Genomic DNA, 21,514 nt, shown 5'->3' on the forward strand with positions numbered 1-21,514 from the left:
ACCGACAAATCTGTCTTATAAAGAGAGACTCTGTTGCTAATCAAACTTGATAGGTTATTTAATGGTCAGGGCACCTCAAGCACCCACCTGAAAGTCATCTAATTGATTACTGTAGGTGTCCAAGACTCCAATTACCCCCTTTAATAGAGGTCATTATCTTAAAGGTTCACATACTATACTTTTTCCAGTATGGACAGCACATTTAAACAATGTGTTTAATATAGACAAGAAAAAATACAAATGTTCATGTGTTATTTGTTTAATCAGATAATGTAATTAATAATGTTTAACTATTATGACAGAGATGAAGATCATATCACACTTAAGCAGCAATTAATGCAAGAATACAGATGATTCCAAAGGGTTCACAAACTTTTTCTTACAACTGTACATTATTTTGAATTAGAATATAATTGTGGTCAACAGGTTACAAGAAAGTTGATTCTGTTCTGGAAACAGTTTATATATGTGCAACTAGATACATTTCTGAGATCAAGACATTGGGGGGGGGGGGGGGGGCAAATTACAATATAAAAGTATTCATTATCCACAAAGGAATTGATGAAGTCTTCAGAATTAACTGGGGACCCAATAATTCAAATAGAAACTATATGGAAAAATGAGAACAGTAGGCATTTCAAAAAGGTTTGGGGAGTATAGAACAAGGTGCCAGGTCATGTTGTTTAAAACAGACACCTGTGGTTTTCATCAAGAAATAAAACAATCTAGTTGACATGAATGGTCCATTTTTGTTTTTAACTGTTCTTGTGCTCATACTGTACATAACTCTATTCAGGTTTTGACTTTTATATTGGTCCTTTCAAATTTTATTTTGTTTTTATTTATTTAATTTCTTCATGGTTGCAGATCCTCCTAAATCTGTCTTGACGCTGGAGCTTGAATGGATGGAGGTATTTATCACGGAAAGTGTGACTATGAGGTGTGACATTCCATTGGGCTCGAAGTGGATCTATGAATGGTACAGAGATGGACAGGAGATTCTTGTAGACAGAGCCAGTTCCAACAGCATCAATGGAAACAGATACACAATCCTCTCTACTGCTCAGTCAGACAGGGGGAACTATGCCTGCAGAGGTCATCGCAGCAGAAAATCAGTTTACTCTGAAACTAGCAATGCTGTTACACTGCAGTTGACTTGTAAGTGTTTTTTTAATTTTGCTTCATTTTGTCTGTGATTCAGTTCACCTCAAGAAAGGGAGCGAATTATCATTTTCTTCATTTTGTTTTCTATGGCATTCTCCAGATTCAAAACTTTCTTTATGTTTTTCTATTACATTAAAAAATGAAGCAATAATTAATTTCTCCAAGAAAAGCAGTTCAGAGAATGCATTTCTATACCCCAGTGTTCCCCTATTTTCAACCTGAAATAAGTTGAAATGCCATAACATCTTTCTCAATTTTGTTCTTCATAAAAACATAATTATCAATTATAAGGTTGACATTGGTCACTTTGAATCAATTGCAATTAACTTGTGGGTTTATTACAGAACTGTGTGCTATGTAGAACGCTAGCTAGTACTGTACAATTTGGGGATCATGTCTAGAATCATGCTCAATTGCAATGAAAAAAAAACTGCAGGATAAAATTCTTCAGTTGATTGTTATTTAGTACGGTACTAAAGATTAACCAGTTTTGTTGTTCTACCATGCAGGAATTGCAGGTTACTCTGATCAACAGCAAGCTGCTTTTTGCTGTTATACAGTACCTATGTGTAATTTTTCTTAACATTGTTTTTTTTTTGTTTTGTCATGTGTTGTATGTTGCAACGCTTGCTGCTTAATTGCCCCCCTGGGGTGAATAAAGTTGTATTTATCGGATCTGATTGAAACAGTATATTTGAATTTTAACTGATTTTTACAATAGGTGTCCAAAAGTTGTATTATATAGAATTTTAAGAAATGTAAAATAATTATGATGTTACAATACCATTTCGGTATTAAGCTGCCGCTATATATGTGTGCAGCTTTTCTGCTCAGAAAGGTGATGATTTGTTTTTCAATTTCAACAGTTTGAAAGTTTGAAGATTGAATTGTTGCAATTAGAAATTACCTAGTTTACTAGTTTGTGATAGGTCCAAAATATCTTGCTTTAAGTTGTTTTAATGTTTTTTTTTGTAGTATTTTTGGTTAGGGGAGAACAGAATACTGGGCTGTGAAAAAAAAGCTTTTAAAATTAATAAGTTAAAATCTAATTTTTACTTTTAAATTTCATGCAAGTTATGCAGCTGTGGAAAGCAAATAGAGACAGTTGTTTCTTCTTCAAATATTTACAAAAAGAATGTTTGAAAACACCCCCAAAAGATTGTGCACAGCTAAATATTTATATTTCCTCATAAAATGTGTTATTGTATGAATGGGCTGACATAGCCTTGTAATATACTGTGTGGGCTAACAACAGACCCATTTTCTGTATTCAAAAACATTACTTTTACTTTGATAATTTAGGAGATAATCACCTGAAATATATATAAAAAAACATTTTCATTTTTGTTTGAGAGACACCTACTGTATATTTACAAATATATTGCTTGAGGCCAACTGCGTGGTGGTCTTTAGTAGCAGACCCATAATCATACCCTGCTAGTAAACATTTATAGGTAATTACATGTGCAGAATCTTTCTCATCTCATACTATTATGTAGTGAGAATGTATTTATTAGAACATGACTTAGTATTAATTCACCTTTTTTCCCATTGATTGAAGTGTATCCATGAATAACGTCTTTGCCTTCTCATTGGCGCTAATTGATTTAATGAGGCACATACTGTATAGGAGCTCTAAATCTTACGTCTGCCTCCATGTCCATTAAATATATTTTCCCTAGAGCAATACTAAATCTGCATTTTAAGTTTAAAAGCCAAATCTCAATTTAAGTTGAAATGTCAAGGTATTAAATAAAATTTCAGCATTATAAGTTTCACATTTTATGCAGTTTTAATGCATATTCTTCCATTGAGAAATGAGAACCTAATTATAAAAAATTAGGTTCTCATTTCTCATTTCTCATATAATTCCTTATACTTTTATATAATTTTAAAATTTGGCCAGGATGTCAGGGTAACACCCCTACTCTTTTAAAAAAATACCCTGGGACTTTTAATAACCACGGAGAGTCAGGACCCCATCACCCTACTAGCCCTGCTGACACCTCTTTCAGCAACAACTTTAGCTTTTCCAGGAGGTCTCCCATCCAGGTGCTAGCCTGAGCTTCACTGGGTTGTCAGTTGTGAGTTTGTAAGATGATATAACAGCTGGCAACTAAGATAACCTAAAATGAAAAGTTACAGTACCTGAGCATGGAACTGTTATAGGATGTTTTACCATTATATAAATCCCATGTGTACTGAATTTCAAGCTAAACATCTGTCTTGTCTAAAATCTATACTCACTCTTACACAGCTTTTCTAACCCTTCAATATTCACAGCTATACCTAAACCTGTGCTAAGCCTTGAGACAGCATGGACAGAATTATACACTGGAGAAATAATTTTTCTAAAATGTTGTATTAACTCTACTGAGTGGACCTATGACTGGTACAGAGATGGACAGAAGCTTGCTGTAGACAAATCTGATTTCAACAGCAATAAAGAAAACAGATGCATAATCCCTTTTGCATCTCAATCAAATAAGGGGAGCTATACCTGTAGAGGACAACACAGTAGACGTTCACTTTATTCTGAAACCAGCAATGCTGTTACACTGGATGTATCTGGTAAGTATTTTCTGATACAAATTCATGTTAGCTGTGATCCTGACCTCAATAATTTAAAGTCTCAGCATCCTCAGTCATCGTTTTTTTTAACGTTTTATTTCGGATTATATTTGAAAGAACTTTCCTTTTCCTTGTTTCAGTTTTATATTTCTGTCAGATATGGATAATGTTAACAATATAGCATATGGTAACACAAGTCTTCCTGGGCTAAGTAAAATCCCCTGTTCTGTCAAGAAATATGTTTCTAATTCCTAAAGCAGTGGTTCCCAGTCCTGATCCTGGTGACCCACAGACCTGTTAGTTTCTGTTCCAGCTGAGCATTCAGTTACACAATTATACTCTTCACCGACCTATTGATAAGATTGATGTTGAAGCTTTAACCATTGTATTTTCAAAGAGAAATAAAATACTAAATGAGTGACTAGAAACCAAATGCAAATATCCTAAGTAATGTCTTAGGTCAATTAAGGCTTCAATGATCTAATTCAGGTGGAACAAAAACAGCAAGTTAGTGGACCACTAAGACAAGGATTGGTAACCCCTGACCTAAAGACTTTTTTTCCTTTTGTGGTATTTACTAAATTTCTCTTTTTGCCACATTTAGGTTGTTGGAAGCTAATTGCGTACTTGTACCTCAATAGGCAAGCACAAATCATATCTCTTGAAATCTGTTTAGCAAGGTTGTCTTGCAGATTTGAGCTAAAACCTACACCTGCAGACTGTCTTTGGACTATTTATGTATGCTGTGATTGACCTAGACCCACACTATGCATTGAATTTACCAAATTGAACAGTGGTAATCTGGTAAAACTTTTTTTTCATTTTGTCAGCTTTTCCATTCTGCTGAGCAAGGATGTATCCTTGATACTGCTTTTTGACTTGATTCCACTCGCAAATGTGGGAGATTCACCAACTACAGGAGCTTACATTTACAACAGCTTATAAAAAGACAGTTTTCTAGCACCTTTGAATGACATGGAAGACTAATCTAGTAAATCTTAGGAATTTAAGACTAAATATGTTAGCTGATCTGCACACGATTGCAGAACTCTCCCACATATATTATCTGCACTCTTTCTTAAATGAATTCTCCTAAACTGCCTACATAAATCTGAGCTGTTGATTTTAATAAACTCTTTGTGTCAAGCCCTCTGCTGCCAGAGGGCGCTCCTTCTCTGTCCTGTCCCTAGTTTCTGGTCTGCTGTCCTTCCTGTCCCTCTCTTTCCCTTGGGCTATACATTTCCGGGTCTTGCACTCTGTCCGGGCTCAGCATTGACGTTCGGATGTCCTGAGACCCGCCTAGCACCAGGGCACCCCACGTCCGCTCCCTGAGGGCATGGGTTTCTATACGGCATTCCTGAACTCTTTGCACTAATGAGCCCGGGCCTTTTTCCCTTTGGACGCCCGTGACATAATGCTGAGCCACCTACTGACCCCGCGAGCGGCGTTTTTTTTTTGGTTCTCTGGGCTGTTTTTTTTTTCAGTTCCTCTATTCTAATCACTGGATATCACTCCGATCTTCCGTACCTGTGAGCGGGTCCTGTACCTGGCTTTCCTCGGATAGATCACTCCGATATCAGTGATTGAATGTTGAGCTGGCTTTCCTATTCTTATTACTGGATATCACTCCGAGCTTCTGTGTCTGGAGCGGGTTTTCGTGCCTGGCTCTTCCTGGTCTTGCTCTCTCCGATATCAGTGATAGAATGGTAAGCTTTCTGCCGTTCCTCCATTCTTTTCGCTGGATATCACTCCGGGCATCTGTGTCTGTGAGCGGACTTCGGTCTGGCTTTCCTCAGGTTGTCCACTCCGATATCAGCGTTAGAATGTGAACGTGCCCATTTGCTGTTCCTCCATTCTTTTCGCTGGATATCACTCCGGGCCTCTGTGTCTGTGAGCGGACTTCGGTCTGGCTTTCCTCAGGTTGTCCACTCCGATATCAGTGTTAGAATGTGAACGTGCCCATTTGCCGTTCCTCCATTCTTTTCGCTGGATATCACTCCGGGCATCTGTGTCTGTGAGCGGACTTCGGTCTGGCTTTCCTCAGGTTGTCCACTCCGATATCAGCGTTAGAATGTGAACGTGCCATTTGCCCAGTCTGCGGTATTTTTCCCCGGGGTTTTTGTGGTTTTTTGCCTTTTTGTTTTGATTTTTTCTTCCTGGTTTCCCCTCTTTTTTGGTCCCCCCTGCTCTCTGTGTCTGTATTTTTGGTTCCTGTTTGTTGTGGTTTGTCTCCCTGGTCTTTCCCAGGTTTTTGTTTGTTGTGTTTGTGCTTGTGTACTTTTTTGTTTTAAGTCTCCGGAGCTCTACTCTACCCCCCCTTCCTCCACCCAATAAAGGTTTATACCCCGGAGGAGGGGGTAGCTCTCAGCCGTGGACTCCCGGAGGTTTCCTTTCAGTTAAATGAGGTTTTTCCTCCCCCCAGTGCTGGGCACCTCATGTATTTGTATGGGCGTCGGGAGCCGCCCATGAAGGGGGGGGTACTGCCACGCCCTCTGCTGCCAGAGGGCGCTCCTTCTCTGTCCTGTCCCTAGTTTCTGGTCTGCTGTCCTTCCTGTCCCTCTCTTTCCCTTGGGCTATATATTTCCGGGTCTTGCACTCTGTCCGGGCTCAGCATTGACGTTCGGATGTCCTGAGACCCGCCTAGCACCAGGGCGCCCCACGTCCGCTCCCTGAGGGCATAGGTTTCTATATGGCATTCCTGAACTCTTTGCACTAATGAGCCCGGGCCTTTTTCCCGTCTCGCTGCTATGCATATGGGTCTTTTTACGCTCTCCTGCTCCCCACGGTTAGTCCCTTTGGACGTCCGTGACACACAAGACCTGTGGGGAATTCAGGAATTCAGCACTATTAACTAAAATGGTTATAGGTTTTATTCAAAATGGGTGTAAAACATGTTAAAATCATTTGTCAAGTGTTGCCCTATCTATACCATTTTAACACAGGTACCATATTACCATAACCTTTACCTGAGAGATATAGTGTACTGTAGTATTGGCCATGGATTTAATACCCTGCCACGCCATCCCTGTTTCATCCCTGTACTGATCCTTGGCTTTCCTGATCTGATCTTCTTTTTCACCTCTTTTTGCAGACCACTCATGAGCTCTATGAAACCTTAAGAAAAAAGTTTCATTTTAAGTAGTTTTTTGGTTAGAGAGAGAAAGTGTCTTTATTACCCCCTGAAGGGCAAGTTGTTCTACAGCAGCAGTGTTGGTGTACAGATGGACAGAAAAAACTACAGGAAAACCAATTTACATACTGTACATATTTGCATAGAAGGTCAAGTGTTAAATGACGACATGGCTACAGGTATGAATGAGAACGTAAATTTGTTGGTTTTGGAGGTGGGGAGTTGGTATCTGCTCTCTGATGGGAGTTAGAAGTGGAAATTATTAAAAAAGGGGTGTGAAGGATCATCACAAATGGATTTTGCTTTATGCAAAACATGTGACTGATAGATGGAGGAGAGGGGTGGAAGATCAGCACCAGTGACCTTCTGACATACTTTCACAAGGCTTTCCAGTTTGTTCTTGCTTCTCAGATTCAGGTTGTCAAACCAGCAGAGCAGGGTAAAAGTTAGAACAGATACAAGCAAGGACTGATAGAACAAAATCAACAATGAATCATTGAACTTAAAATACTTAAGCTTCCTTAAGAAAAACAGACGCTGTTGACCTTTTCTGGGGATCAGGTCAGTGTTTGCTTCGAAATTAAGCTTGGAGTTCAGAACAGTCCAAGTACTTGCATTCTTCTACTAGCTCCACCGAAACTCCCACGACATGGGTAAGGATGGAAGTGTGGGTGTTATTCCTGAAGTCAGTTATCATGTCTTTGGTCTTAGCTTGAGGAAGTTTTGTTCATACCAGGTGGCAAACTCATTTGCTCGTAACAGGCTAACAATGACAGAGTCGTCTGCAAGTTTGATTATGTTTCTTGAGTGGTGATAGCTCGAGCAATCGTTTGTCTATAGCACAAACAGTAAGGGAGATAATACACATATTTGGGGGGATCCAATAGAGGAATGCTTTTTGTTGGATAAAACATGATTGTCTCTCACCCTCTGAGTTCTGTCTGTTAGGAAATCAGTAACCCCGCTGACAAGATTGAAGACCAAAGTTTGACAATAGCTTATTTGCCAGTAGGTGAAGCTGTTTACAATTAAATGTCGAGGAGAAATTCACAAACAGCAGTCTAGCACGGGTCTTGTTTCCATCAAGTTGTTGGAAGGCATGCTGTAGCATCTTCCAGCCCCCTACCTGCCCTGTAAGTGAATTGTAATAGATCTAGCTGATCCTTTACTTTGGCCACAATTTCATTTTTCACAATCTGATCAAAACTTTTCATAACCGGAGAGGTCAGCACTACTGGTCTGTAATCATTGAGTGAACTGGGAGATATTTTTATGTTACTAGTTTCTCATACAGCCCCTTTTAGAAGGCATAGACCTTTCCAAAATACCGACCACTCACCTGTCTCGTTTATTCCTCACAGTCTCTGTCTTTCTCTATTTTAGGAAGTCTTAGTCATTATCCCTTTGCTCAGTATTTTTGGAATTTCTCTCCAAGTACTCGGCGCTTATCCTCGTTTTTTCTCGTTTCCCCTGGGTTCCGGATTGCCCTTCACCTTGGACCTTGATTCTTGGATTTAGGTTTTCTGCTTGCTGTTCTGATTTTTTTTTTTGCTTTATTGATATACGGGCTCTTTGACTTTCTGGCTCCCTTGTTTATAACTTTGTTTTGTATTTTGGTTCTTACTCTGGTTTTTATCCTTCAGTTTTGAACTTTTGGACTGGTTTCTGGTTTACGGCATTAGAACACGGTTTCACTACTCTGCCCAGAATCCTTCACGATCTACCTGGCTATCCTAACAGATTTGAGTTTAGGTACTGAAACAACAACTGATTCTTTCCACACTTTAGGAACCATTTGTTGGGTTAATGACATTGGGAAAATAAAAGAAAAGATCCCACACAGCTGTCTAGCACATCTTTTCAATACTCTTCCCCCAACCGAACCAGGACCTGAAATCTTCCTCTCCTTAATCTGACTGACCTTAGACTCATCAATTCTTATTGGACAATCAGAGATCCTACCTCTGAACGCACTAATTTCATCAGAAAAATCATTTTTGTCAAACCGAAGACAAAATTAATTCACATCACTGGCAATGTCAGCGTCTGATTTACCAGATGTATTAATACTGCTGCTTCCATTCTTGTGCATTCCCACCATAGACCTAATACCCTCCAATGCAGAGCATGAGATACCCCGGCACATCATTGTCTCCTCCACTTTATGCCTCCTTATGCCTACGTTTAGCCTTCTTAACCTCTCTTTTGTGTTTCCTTAAACAGAACAGCATCACTTTGATGGAAAATGTTTTTTTTCAGATCAAGAGCTGACTTGAGAGACTTGGTCACCCAGGGCTTATTCTTAGTATATATGTTGCAAGATTTCAGAGGTATAACAGTATTTAAAAAAAATAAACATAACTGGTGATTGCATCTGTCAGTTCATCGAGATCAGGCCATGAGTGCTTAAACATGTCCCAGTTTGTGCGCTCGCAGCAATCCTGCAGTCGCTGTCTGGAGTCCTAGGGCTAGACCGGAACCGCTCTTCGTTCGCTTTTACCTCTCTTACGGCTGTTTTATAGATCGGAATCAAATGCACAGCGTTGTGATCAGACAATCCCGATGGTGCTTTGACAGCGGATTTGTAAGCTTCTTTAACTAATCTGTAACATAGGTCCAATACCCTATTATGCCTTGTAGGGCAGGTAACATATTGATGGAAATTGGTAAGTGAGCAGTGGTTGAAATCTCTCATGATGAAGTAAGGAGCATCGGGGAAGTTGTTTTGCAGTGTTGAACAGTCCGCACAATTCTCTCTGCTGCCCTGATTGCGTTGGCTGAAAGATTGGCCTAAGATGTAATGTGTTGTGATTGAAGTTGCCCAGTGGAGGTCTTGCAAGGGATGAGTAGGCATTTGGAATTGTCATACAGCAAAATCAATAATTCTGTTCATCCACGGTAAGCAGATCACATATTGATAATATGTACAAAGTCTGTGTTTAAGTGCGCAAATGTTAAGAGTTCCCAAAATAAATGTAGTAGCACCGGGGGATGCAGCATCCAGCATCAAAAATGGTTTCATATGGTATTCCCACATATGGTGTATTCAAACAAACATTGTTAAAATTCATATTCTGTGTAAAACTCCAAATCTCTTGAGGAAATTTGACAATTTAAAATATTTAAGGATAGAAACAGAATACACTTTCACATTAAGAGGAATTCACTACTATATTTCAAACTAATGCTGCCATCATACAGCACATTCCAGCCATTAATAATGAGAGCCAGGTAGTCCACAGAAAACAGTAACAGCAAAGTAATTACCTTAATGAGTTTCATCATATCTTCATCCTGATCATCCTGCACCTGTAGATCCTTCATTGTACAAGCATCAGACAATCAAACGTTGTAATAATCAAAAGATATGAAAAAAGTAATGAAACAAACCAACATGGACAGAAATGTGCCATCAGTCGCTACAGAGCTAATTTTATGGACAGAGGCACTGGGTGTATTACCTCCTACATGGTGTCAGCAGTCATCATGCTGGGGCACTCTTTTTGGAGTTTCTGGCCAAGATGCAAGAATCTACAGGTGCTCTTAGAAAAGCAATCTACTTTGAGATCACTTTTGTCCAAACACATGATTGCAGCTCATATTCCAATTATGATATATTTGTCTACTAGAAATACTGCCAAAGCCCAATATATTACAAGATCCTCCCAGTGAGCTGATATACACAGAAGATACGGTCACCCTGAGATGTGGATTTGGAGGACATTCTACTGGCTGGAAGTATCTCTGGCATAAAGACACACAGGCATTATCTGACACTCACAGTGTGAGCACTGATGGGTCATGTTTCAAAATCAGCTCTGCTGCTCTGTCCGACAGTGGAGAGTACTGGTGTCAAGCTTTAAGGGGAGAAGTGAACTTTTACTCTCTGCACAGTGACTCTCTGAAATTAGAAATCAGAGGTAAGATGTACAATTCATAAAAAATGATTTCAACAATGTCTTTATTTGTTTTTGTAAATACAACACCACAACTCATGCTATTAAATGACATTTTCTACCAATCTATTTAATATTTTATGCAGCCCGAGCAAAAGCGGTACTCACCTTGGAGTCAGGATGGACAGAAATATTCATCACAGAAAGAGTGACTCTGAGGTGTGAGATTCAGGGGGACTCTACTGAGTGGATCTATACATGGTACAGAAACGGACAAGAGTTACCTATAGACAAGACTGCCTCCAGTAGGGGAAATGAAGACACATACACAATCCTCTCTGCTGAGCAGTCACACAGTGGGGAATATATCTGTAAAGTAAAAAGTAATAAGAATTCCTTTTTTTTCAACAATAGCAATTCTGTCACACTGAAGGTGTCTGGTAAGTATTCTGTAATATAACTTTAACTTTGACCTTTTAACTATCAACAAAGGTGATAGTTAGCTTTTCAGAATTTTCAGCTTTTCAGCACTTGCTTAACTTTCTCTAATCCTGATATTTGTATGGGGACATGAGAATATACAAAAGATAATAAATGATAGGATATCAATCAGCCTTATCTTACTATTTTTTTATCAGAGCATTGTGATAAGAATAAATAAAAGCTAAAGGAATCTTTTCAGGTCATCTTATTCTTCTACTTTTTTAGAAGTTAAGTGAGGAAAAAATATTTTCCCTAAAAGTGACCAGACTTTCAGCTACAGTACCTGCCCAATAACCCTGGTTCAGATCTAGTCAACTCTTTGTGCACTGAATGTGCAATGTTTCTTATTCTCTATCCTACAGTATGTGAATTCCATTTTAAGTTCCAAGGTAATCCCTCTAGTTACCTAAGTTACCCTTCTTATACCCTTTTGGATATTATATACTTGAATCAAATGTTGTCTCAGTCTCCTTTGCACTAGATTGACAAAATGAGCACATTTATGCTGCCTTTATTTGAAAATATCTTAAAATTAAGAATCATTGTTCCCATTGTTCTTTGAACTTTTTCTAACTTAGAAAAATAAAATACTGTAATGTACACCAATGCTTACATCTGCCCAACGAGACCTTTTGCCACTCAGGATGATGCAATGCTTCCTGTTCATTAAACAGTTTTCAATCCATGTTCATATATAGAATAGTACCTTAGCATCTAATGATATTTAATTTTAAGAGACAACAGCTTTTTGGAAGTGCTAAAATAGATTTTATTATTAAGAAAGATTCATACAATGTTTTTGTATAATATTATTTATTATTATCCGGTGTGCATTCTGAATGGCTGGATCTATATGCCTACAAAAAAGATTTCCTTTATACTTTTGGTTCTGGGTACAAAACACACTGCTGAAAAGATTAGGATTGTGTCTGTGACACATAGTGTGTGGTGTTGTGTTTTGATTTTGCTGGTAGAAATATTTGTAATATCCCCATTGTGCACTTTCTGTCTGAAGTGTTGTTGTCAGCATTATACGTTTCATTTGTTCATTACAAAATAGTTTATAGTATGACATTAAAAGAGATTCAGAAATTAACGTTTAGGCAGCTTGGCCTATGATGTTTAAATAGTGTTTAAGTCCAGATTCTAGCTAAGTGTTGGAAACTTTTTGTCTTTTATTTAATGATGCTTCGATTACCTTTATAAAGAATCTCCAGGTTAAAGACAGTTTTTTCATGTTAGTAGTGCCTTTTTTAGAATAGATAGATAAGATCTGATTCCACTTAGAGAGGAAGAGGAATTTAGCACTGGGTTGTATTTTGTGTGATTTAGAATGCAGTTATATTTATTTTGTTGGCCTATTTGTCATATTGTAGGTTTTCTGAGAACTGAGTTAGCAGTCTGGGTTATTCTGGTTGTCAGGAGGTTGGCCTGTGAAATGCCTTGTTTGTAAATAGGGTAATTCGCACGATGCACAGTGTTATTTTAGTCACAAGTTTTTGATTTAGGCGTAGTCTTAGCCAAGTCAACCGAAACGTCTATTTGTCATAGTCACTTTCTAGTCACCAACTTTAAATTTAGTCTTGTTGCCTAAATTTTGAGTATAATTATTCTTACTTTTAGTTAACTAAAGCAGAATTAATATTAGTGGCAGTTTAATCATGCAGTTGATTTATTTATATAATAATATATATATATAATATAATGATTAAATGTATTTCTAAGAAAATATTTGATGCATCTGATAAGATTCTATCAAAAAGCACATTTTTGTTGAACATTTTAAAGCCATTGATCCCCAAAGATGTCAAATATCAAATAAAAGAAATAATTGTGAAATAAAGGGTTAATGCAGAACATTGCACCAAGCATACAGCACAGCATGTGGCTCTTTTTAAAAAATATTGTTGTGGTACCGCATCTGCATTTATGTAGTATTTTGGTTTAGGGAAGCTCCAAAGTCCATCAGTAATTATGAATTCTCCAGCACAATGTAATTGTAAAAGCAAAAATTTGCCAAAATATATAAAAATCCTTTGTCCCTTACCTTGACAACAGCGACTTTTTTATATTAAAACTTTATGGAGTAAAGCCATTTGGAAAATATAGTAAACAAAAAAAGAAATGACTGCCGAAGAACCCCATATGTTTTCAATCTATCCAGGCTTCGGAAAAAGATGTTCAAGTAGGTAGCTGCATCAGCATGCGTAGGCTGCAAAGGAAAAGGTAAAGGTTTATTCCGTGCTGAAAGGAAAATAAATGAGACATAACATTTTTGCTGTGGAGCCATCTTCAGGTATGAACACGGCTGAAATGTTGCGTCTCTTTTCTTTGCCTTTCAGCATGGAATAAACCTTTACCAGAGCCTATGGAAAAAGTCAATGCAATAAGTAGAAATAGCTGTCATTCAGCAAATTCTAACCATTCAGTGACTTTTTAGGGTGTGTTTTAGACAAGTAGGGTTCTTAGCTGTTCTGTTTTTTTCTGCCAATAAATTGAAGATCACAAGGCCTCTTGTCAATCAGTTATAAATTTACAACAGATAAACATCACCTCTATAAACATAGATAAACAAAAACCTCTATAAACATCATAAGTAGGCTCTCTAGCACTGCCAGGAGTCAATGCAATAGAAAAACACAATGAAAAATGTAATTCCATGGTGAGGTGAAAAAAGCAGCGGCCACATTCTCCGGATCCATTTTGAGCCCAGAGGAAAAGATGATGTGTCTTATTACTTCTCTCTGATGAAATTCACGTTTCTAGATGGTTATCAAGAAGCTGAAGGAGGATGTGTCGGACATGATGGATGTGTTCAAGAAGACCATGAGAGAATATGAGAATGTAATTGAGATAGATCACTAGGAATTTGTCCATAAAATCCCACATCTGTAGATGCTACTCCTATTAAGTGAGAGAGTTGAAGTATCTGAACCAAAGGATGTTAGATTAATAACTTATTTCCTTATGTATTACTGAACAAATACCATTAGGTGTTGGTTTTTAGCTTCCTTATCCACATACAGAAACTCAATGTCAATTATGTTAAAATTTGTAATACCACTAAAACATTTCTATAGCATAGGCATGTTATTGACATTTTCTATGATAAAAACCTGTGTGAAATATTTATTTAGCATGCTTACTTTATCATTTTCCATTTTCAATCCTCTCTAATCTTATAAACTCTGCCTTTATAGTTATTTTGTTGTTGTGGCACTGGAATATAATAATTTGACACAATATTCTTTTGTCTCCTTAAGGTCTATTGTTATATCTTGTATCACCTCTACCTTAAATCAGTACACTCCTATCTCTGTATTTTAGGGCCTTAAACATTCTGTAAAGCACATTTATTTTTGTATTTTACTCATATAATCTCCATTGAAATTTGAAACATTTAGGTCATAGACATTAATGTGGGTAGACGTGAAGACGAGTTCATTGTGGAATATAACTTGGATTTTATTATTTTAAGGATAAATTAGCAGATACTGTAGTTGCTCCTGTGAAGGATACTTAAACTGAAATTAATAACATTGTTTTAGAGTTGTCACCTGATTTACCTTATTTTTTTCAGAAATAAAGCCAAAGCCAAACCTGACCCAGGACCTGCCCATTGGAAAGATATACACAGGAGACAGAGTTGCACTCAGCTGTGGGTTTGTGGAAAATTCTACTGGATGGGAGTACCTCTGGTACAAAGAACCAGTTCAGAACAACACTGAGAGCAACAGGACTGTTGGCTCTAATTACACCATTGATTCTGCTGTTGTATCCAACAGTGGAGAGTACAGGTGTCAAGCCAGAAGGGGGACTGTGCCCTTTCATTCTCAAAGAAGTGATACTCTTACATTAAATATAACAGGTATTCTACTAAACTACATCTTTTAAATCTTGATTTCAGCTCAGTAAAGCAGCAAATAAAGAATTTCATTATACGTTAGACATTTTTAACTTAGATATTTTTTTCTGTTTTTGCATTTGTCATGTTTTTATAGTTGAGGCTCGACCTCAGGCTGTCATCACCCTGGAGACTGCATGGACAAAGATTTTCATTACAGACAATATGGTACTGAGGTGTGAGGTTCAGGCCAGCTCTATTGAGTGGAACTACACATGGTACAGAGATGGAAGTATGAGTGATCTGAGCAGTAGAAATGGAGACAGATACACAGTTATATCTGACAATGAATTGTACAAAAGTGCCTATACTTGCAGAGGAGAAAGGATCACAGAGCCTTTTTACTCTGTTACCAGTGATTCGTTTGTACCACAAGACATCTGTGAGTTACATCAGTCTTTTCCAGTTCTATTTCAGTTGTAATTTTTATTTTATAACAACTTTCTAAATAATGTCCATGAGAAATGTAAGAATGTTTACAGAATATTATAGAAGCAGCAAGTCAATAGCACTGGTGTTTTTAGACACATTATAACAATAAAACGTACTGTAAGCACAACCTACAGTATGCAGCATGGTGGGTAGCTGTTACAAAAGGCTCTGTAGTTCGTGTCTGGTGTTATATTAGACCCTATGCGAATCGGTAAGAGCTAAAGGAGACAAGAGGCGGAGTATGGGAAGGGGAACACAGGGGTTTAATGATGCAGTAAAGTAACAGTGATAGTTTGTGAGACAGTGAACAGGGAAACAAAGAGAGGCATCCATATCCGAGCAGGTCCAAGGCAGGTCAGCGCACAGTCTTTGAGTCCATTAACAGTAGATCCATCCTGGCATGCGACAAGGTTAAAATCCCCGGGAAGGGGGAAAACACGAACACACGAAAAACATGGAGATCCTGGGATGAGGGGGCGAGGTCCTCCAGACCCCAGGCTCAGAAAACGGTTGCACACATTGCCAGATTTATGAAGTGTGCATGCTATTGTTGTCCCATGCACAGTTTCTCCCATCTCTGTCATGGAGGACTGTAACTCCTTTAGAGTTGCTGTAGGCCTCTTGGTGGCCTCCATTACTACAGCTCTTCTTGTCTGGACACTCAGTTTTGGAGGACAACCAGTTCTGGGCAGATTCACAGTTGTTCCATATTTTCTCACATTTTTAATGATGGACTTCACTGCGCTTCAAGGTATATTCAGTGCCTTGGAAATGTTCTTATATCTTGTACTGACTGGTATTTTTCAATTGTCTCATATCTGCTTGGAATGTTTCTTAGTCTTCATGGTGTAGTGTTTCCTTGTAAATGCACTATCTAAGTGGAGAAGCTCCCAAACACAGGTGTATTTATTCTAAAATCATATGAAACACCTTAACTGCACACAGGTGGACTCCAGTCAAGTAATTATGTGACTTGGAGAAGATTTTCTATTTTTTATTTTCAATTAATTTAGTAAAATGTTTGGATTTTTTCACTTTGACATTAGTGAGTACTTTTTGTTGATGAGTGGCAAACATTTTCAGTTAAATACATCAGGGTTCCATGCTGTAACAATAAAATGTGAAAATGTCCAAGGGGGGTGAATATTTTTGCAAGGCACTGTAATTCTAATGTGGGACAGACAAAAGGGGAATTCCTTGAGTATTGATCTGAAAGTTCATCTGAAGGTTGGACTATGATTAACCACATACTGTAGGTGTATGACTGGAAAATGTACAGGGCCTTGCAAACATATTCACCTACTTCCAAATGACATTTTATTGAATTACAAATGATACAGTATATAGACATTTTTGTAAATAGAAAATTTCACAATGTGAAAAATCACAAAGAAACACAAAAAATAAACAGTATAGAGTCAGTATTTGGTGGAAGTACTTTAGAACAGTAATTAGTCTTTGTCAACTTCTCACACCAGGATGGAGCAATTGTCAAACCGCTCTTGGTTGAGGATTGTAGATAATTATTATTTCTTCTCTGTTCCCGCAGTACACAAGTGGATATGTGTCATGGGCATTTCTGGTTTTCTAATTCTCCTTATCCTCCTCATAATCGTGGTTGTGCTTTGCAGGAGATCTCAGAAACTGGGTGAGAATGTCTTTGGGATATTCACATAGCAGTATCAAATTCAGGATATTTTTCAATCAGATTCAAGTCAGTGCCTTTACTGGTCCAATCAAATACATTTTATTTCTTCTTGTTAGCTAATCCAGAGTAGCCTTGATTTAGATCATTGTCCTGCTGAAAGATAAATTCCTGAATTAGTTTAGGTTTTTAGAGAACTTAAACAGAGTTTTCTCTAAGATTTGCCTGTATGTTGCTCCATTCAATACATGCTTGGTCTCGATGTTGTTTAGTTTCGTGCGGTGCTCCTCTTCTTATTTCGGTCTGCTTCACGTTGAGTGGCTGCCAAAATAAGATGACCTTGTGGTACTTTAGCGGTACAATATGAGACTTGGAACAATGATGAAAAGTTGTAAGGGAATCATGTAATTAGTAACCCCTGGTAATTCCTAGTCGTATAATTTGACACCCTCTAGGACAGATAAGGCAGGGAGATTAAGTAACTGCAGTTGTTAAATTTGACATGCTCTTCAACTAGAAGATGTGTCAAGTCATATAGTGTGACGCCGATTTAAAACTGTAACAGTCTCAATGTTAATCTGCAAGAAAAATATAAATAAAAATGGAAGATTTACATTTACATTTAAAAATACGAACCATTCCTGACTCTAATCAGTAACAATTTAAATTTTTAAATTAAAAATAAATAAACCAATTTTGATTCTGCAATTAAGTCTATGTATTTTGAACAAGCCCAGTAGTCTTACTTTCCAGGAGCTGTTGGAACCTTGACATTGACAATTATGAAATGAGTAGAACATCCAATAGCAGACAAAAGTATGATTTCCACAAAATTCCTCACATTCTTTTTCATGAAGGCGGAGGCTTTATGTTTTGGTAATTACCATATGGCTACACAAATCTGTCACATAAATTTAGAAACACAGTCCCATAAGTGTAAAATGCTTGAATCAGACTGTTTTTCAAATAATACATATGGTTTAATTTAAAACAGCGATTACTAAGCAATGTGTTCCAAAATCAGAGTAAGTCAATAAACAAAGCATGGTAAGGTAAGCATGGTATTGGTAAACAAAACAAGACAAGCAAGAATGTATCTTGATTTTTCACACATTTCAGGTGAAGATTTCAGGATAACAGAAAGCACATTGTGAAATCTGATGCAACATCTTAATTGAAATTAAACTTGTAATAAGGCTGCGATAGTTTTGAGGAGACTTTACATGGCTGAAGAGTCTAGAGATACAGTACTGTATATAAAAGAGTTAATCAAGACATACAGTAAGGACATAAATCATTGTCATAAGGATAATAGATGAATTAGGCAAATGTGGGTATGTCGGTTAAGTACACATATTTGCATGAGTAAGTCAACGAACAGAGCACAACATTCTGCTGCAGTTGAAGTTCATTAGTCAGCTTTCTTAAATAAATGTTTAACAAGACACAAGTTTTCCATCAAATACTACACAGTACAGCATATGCAGGAGATAGCTGTTTATGATCCAACGAGGAAGTCACCCATCTCATGAGGGTCAGGCAGGGGATAAGTCCTTGGGTTCCCCGAGAGGGTAAAATGGGAGAACTCCCTTTATGTGTTAAATAAGTAGAATTAATGCCCTAGTTTCAGCGGGGAGCTGAGATAGTGGTAGGATCGAGGGACACCAAGAAGGTACAGGTAAGAGATCTTGATACAGGAATCTGTGACAATTCAGGGATCTTAAAGAGTAAATGCTCAGGTACAGCAAGTTTGGTTAATAAGAAATCATCACAGCTGTATTAGTTACAACACTCAGTATCCTAACCTCAGGAAGTAGCTGAGAATTTTCTCTTGAAGGGAAAAACTTAAATTAAATAGTCCCAGAGCAGATTATGTGTAATAAGAGTGCTAGGTTATCTGTCTATAGGAGACAAAAAAGTTATAGTTGAAATAAAAGGCACAGAATGTCACGAACACGGACTGAAATCCGTGTCAGATCTTATAAAAGACCATATGCGATGTGGTAAGAGCTGGAGAAAACAGGAGGCATGGTAAAAGGGAACACACAAGGGTTTAGTGCACAAAATAATGGTGACAGTCCGTGAGACAGTGTACGGGGAAGACAAAACGGTATCCAAATCCAAACGGGTCCAAGGCCAGGTCAAAGCACAGTCCAAGAGTCCATCAACAAGGAATCCATCCTGGGACGCGACAAAGTTAAAATCCCCGGGAGGGGGGAGCACACGGACAAACAAAACATGGAGGTCCAAGGGTGATGGGGCGAGATCCTCCAGACCCCAGGCTCAGGAAGTGGGAGGTGTCGGGGATGAGGCCTATGCCCTCAGGAGACGGACGTAGGGTTTCCTGGTGCTAGACAGGCCTCGCGACATCTTACCCTAATGATGAGCCCCGAAGACTGGAGGAGCTGGACTTTAAATAATAACGCTAACAGGGTACACCTGGAGAGCTTAATCACACGAACAATAATGGGAGCAGTGGAGCGCCCTCTAGGGAGGGATGTCGGGCGTGACACAGAAGGACTATGGAAAGCTCAAGATGTCACTGAGGGGTGGGTGTCTGGGCCTGGAGTAAGCATGATCTGGAAAAAGAGTAGAGTCATCTCCTCAGAGACAGGTACGACGGGTCCATAGAAAGAAACCCAGCTGCATCTCAGCAAAATTCACAGAACTGATGCAAACCTGACAGTTACTGACCAGGCGTGGCTGAAAAGTCTGTTGTCATGGTAATGAGGCTGTTGATGAGCAGCTGCAAATCTACAAGCTAAAATAACTTTTTAGTTGCCAGGGATTTGGCAAAATTCTTTGCTTTGCAATCCTGATCCTGGAGATATCATCTGTTTCAAAAGATCGGGAATTCCTTAAATGTTTTGGTACATTAAACAATTAATCTGTTCAATAAAGCCAATTTGAGGGGTCAAGGCTACATATTGTAATCCCAGATCACTTCTACATTATTTAATTGCTAATTGATAGATTATTTAATTGAATTGATAGATTGCTAGATTAGGGTTCTTCAGGATCAGGGTTGTAGAACCCTGCTATAGATGTATTTCTTTCTTCTTCTACTGCAGGGAAAGGGATAGAGTGCATAGCATTAAGGATACATTAAAGACATTTACATCTGAGTAACACTTCAGTGCATATGGAAAGAATTTACTGTCATAATGTGAGAAAAGGCAAATAATGTTTAAGAGTACTTGAATGCTTGTCATTAAAATGGGATCTAGTGAAGACTCGCTTTCTGATATTCTCTATTTAAAGTGAGATTCACTGTCAGTGGGAGATAAATGCCAAAAAAAGAGATACCCATAAATCTGTCTTTCTCTTTACCAGGTAAATTAGCTGAGTCTGATGGATTTTATGAAAGCATTGACCCTCTCACTGAAAGCCACAGTAAGTCTAAACATTCTGCTGTTGTTTGTAAACCAAATTATGCAAAATCACATCCCTAGATATTTTATGTCTTTGTGTGGAAAAATTTATGATTTTCAAAAAGTCGTATTGTGTGAATTTATTACAGGGTTTATCTATGCTTCCATTTGTTTTAGTTATAGTAATTAAAGTGTAAATCGTTGGTTACTGATTCACTATTATGAAACCTCTTTGAAAATTGCATAGTATATAACATTGGTATACTGTAATTTCCAGTATGACAGCTCTAATTGTGAGAACTCTCCTACACAATCCTAATACTACTCACTTATACAGGACATGTATACTGTATATATGTAATTATATTCAATATTTTGTCAATACAATAACACACAGTATATCATTCAGTAATATACTTAATGTTCACTGTGTCCAGTAAACATCTCACAAAGAAATACCATTTGAAATGCATTAAATTATGTTTCATAAGTTGCCTTTTATATCTTCTGTACCTATGTTCTTCTGCTTCCCCCTTGTGTGTAACTCCGCTGTGTTTTCAGGTACAAGTAATTCAGGACTGACTAATAAAGTAGCTTTTTACTCTGCTACCAATTTGAAGCTAAAAAATCAGGGTAAGTATTTGTTGGTATCTTTCTCTCTTTTCAAGCCTGAAATGTTTGATTATCATAGTATAATAACCGTTGCATTCATCGTACACTCTGCTTTTATTATTTTCTTATTAACTTTTTAATTCTTGTCCCCTTATACATAATGTACAGTCAATAGTATGTGCTAAGCCTGAGTAATATAAAAGTCGAAAGGACCTGTGAATAGAAATCAAAGATGAAGTGCAGTCTGCAAGTGTAGATTAACTTCATCAATATGTGAAGTGTGAACAAGTGCAAAGGCACTTCTAT

At 37.8% G+C, this 21,514-nt stretch overlaps 1 protein-coding gene across 1 annotated transcript in view; it reads left to right on the top strand.

Annotated features, from left to right (window-relative positions):
• LOC148658521 (Fc receptor-like protein 5) overlaps positions 1-21,514 on the top strand; it is a 54,289-nt gene that overhangs the window by 24,085 nt on the left and 8,690 nt on the right. The window contains exons 4-12 of the mRNA XM_088638248.1: positions 868-1,158; positions 3,448-3,735; positions 10,495-10,785; positions 10,908-11,201; positions 14,825-15,112; positions 15,246-15,530; positions 17,130-17,228; positions 20,559-20,618; positions 21,158-21,229. Coding sequence (XP_088494374.1) covers positions 868-1,158; positions 3,448-3,735; positions 10,495-10,785; positions 10,908-11,201; positions 14,825-15,112; positions 15,246-15,530; positions 17,130-17,228; positions 20,559-20,618; positions 21,158-21,229 — 1,968 coding nt within the window. The remainder of the gene's footprint in view (positions 1-867; positions 1,159-3,447; positions 3,736-10,494; positions 10,786-10,907; positions 11,202-14,824; positions 15,113-15,245; positions 15,531-17,129; positions 17,229-20,558; positions 20,619-21,157; positions 21,230-21,514) is intronic.

Source organism: Lepisosteus platostomus, chromosome 7, assembly GCF_059453375.1.
Source record: "Lepisosteus platostomus isolate fLepPlt1 chromosome 7, fLepPlt1.hap1, whole genome shotgun sequence".
Classification (NCBI taxonomy): Eukaryota; Metazoa; Chordata; class Actinopteri; order Semionotiformes; family Lepisosteidae; genus Lepisosteus; species Lepisosteus platostomus.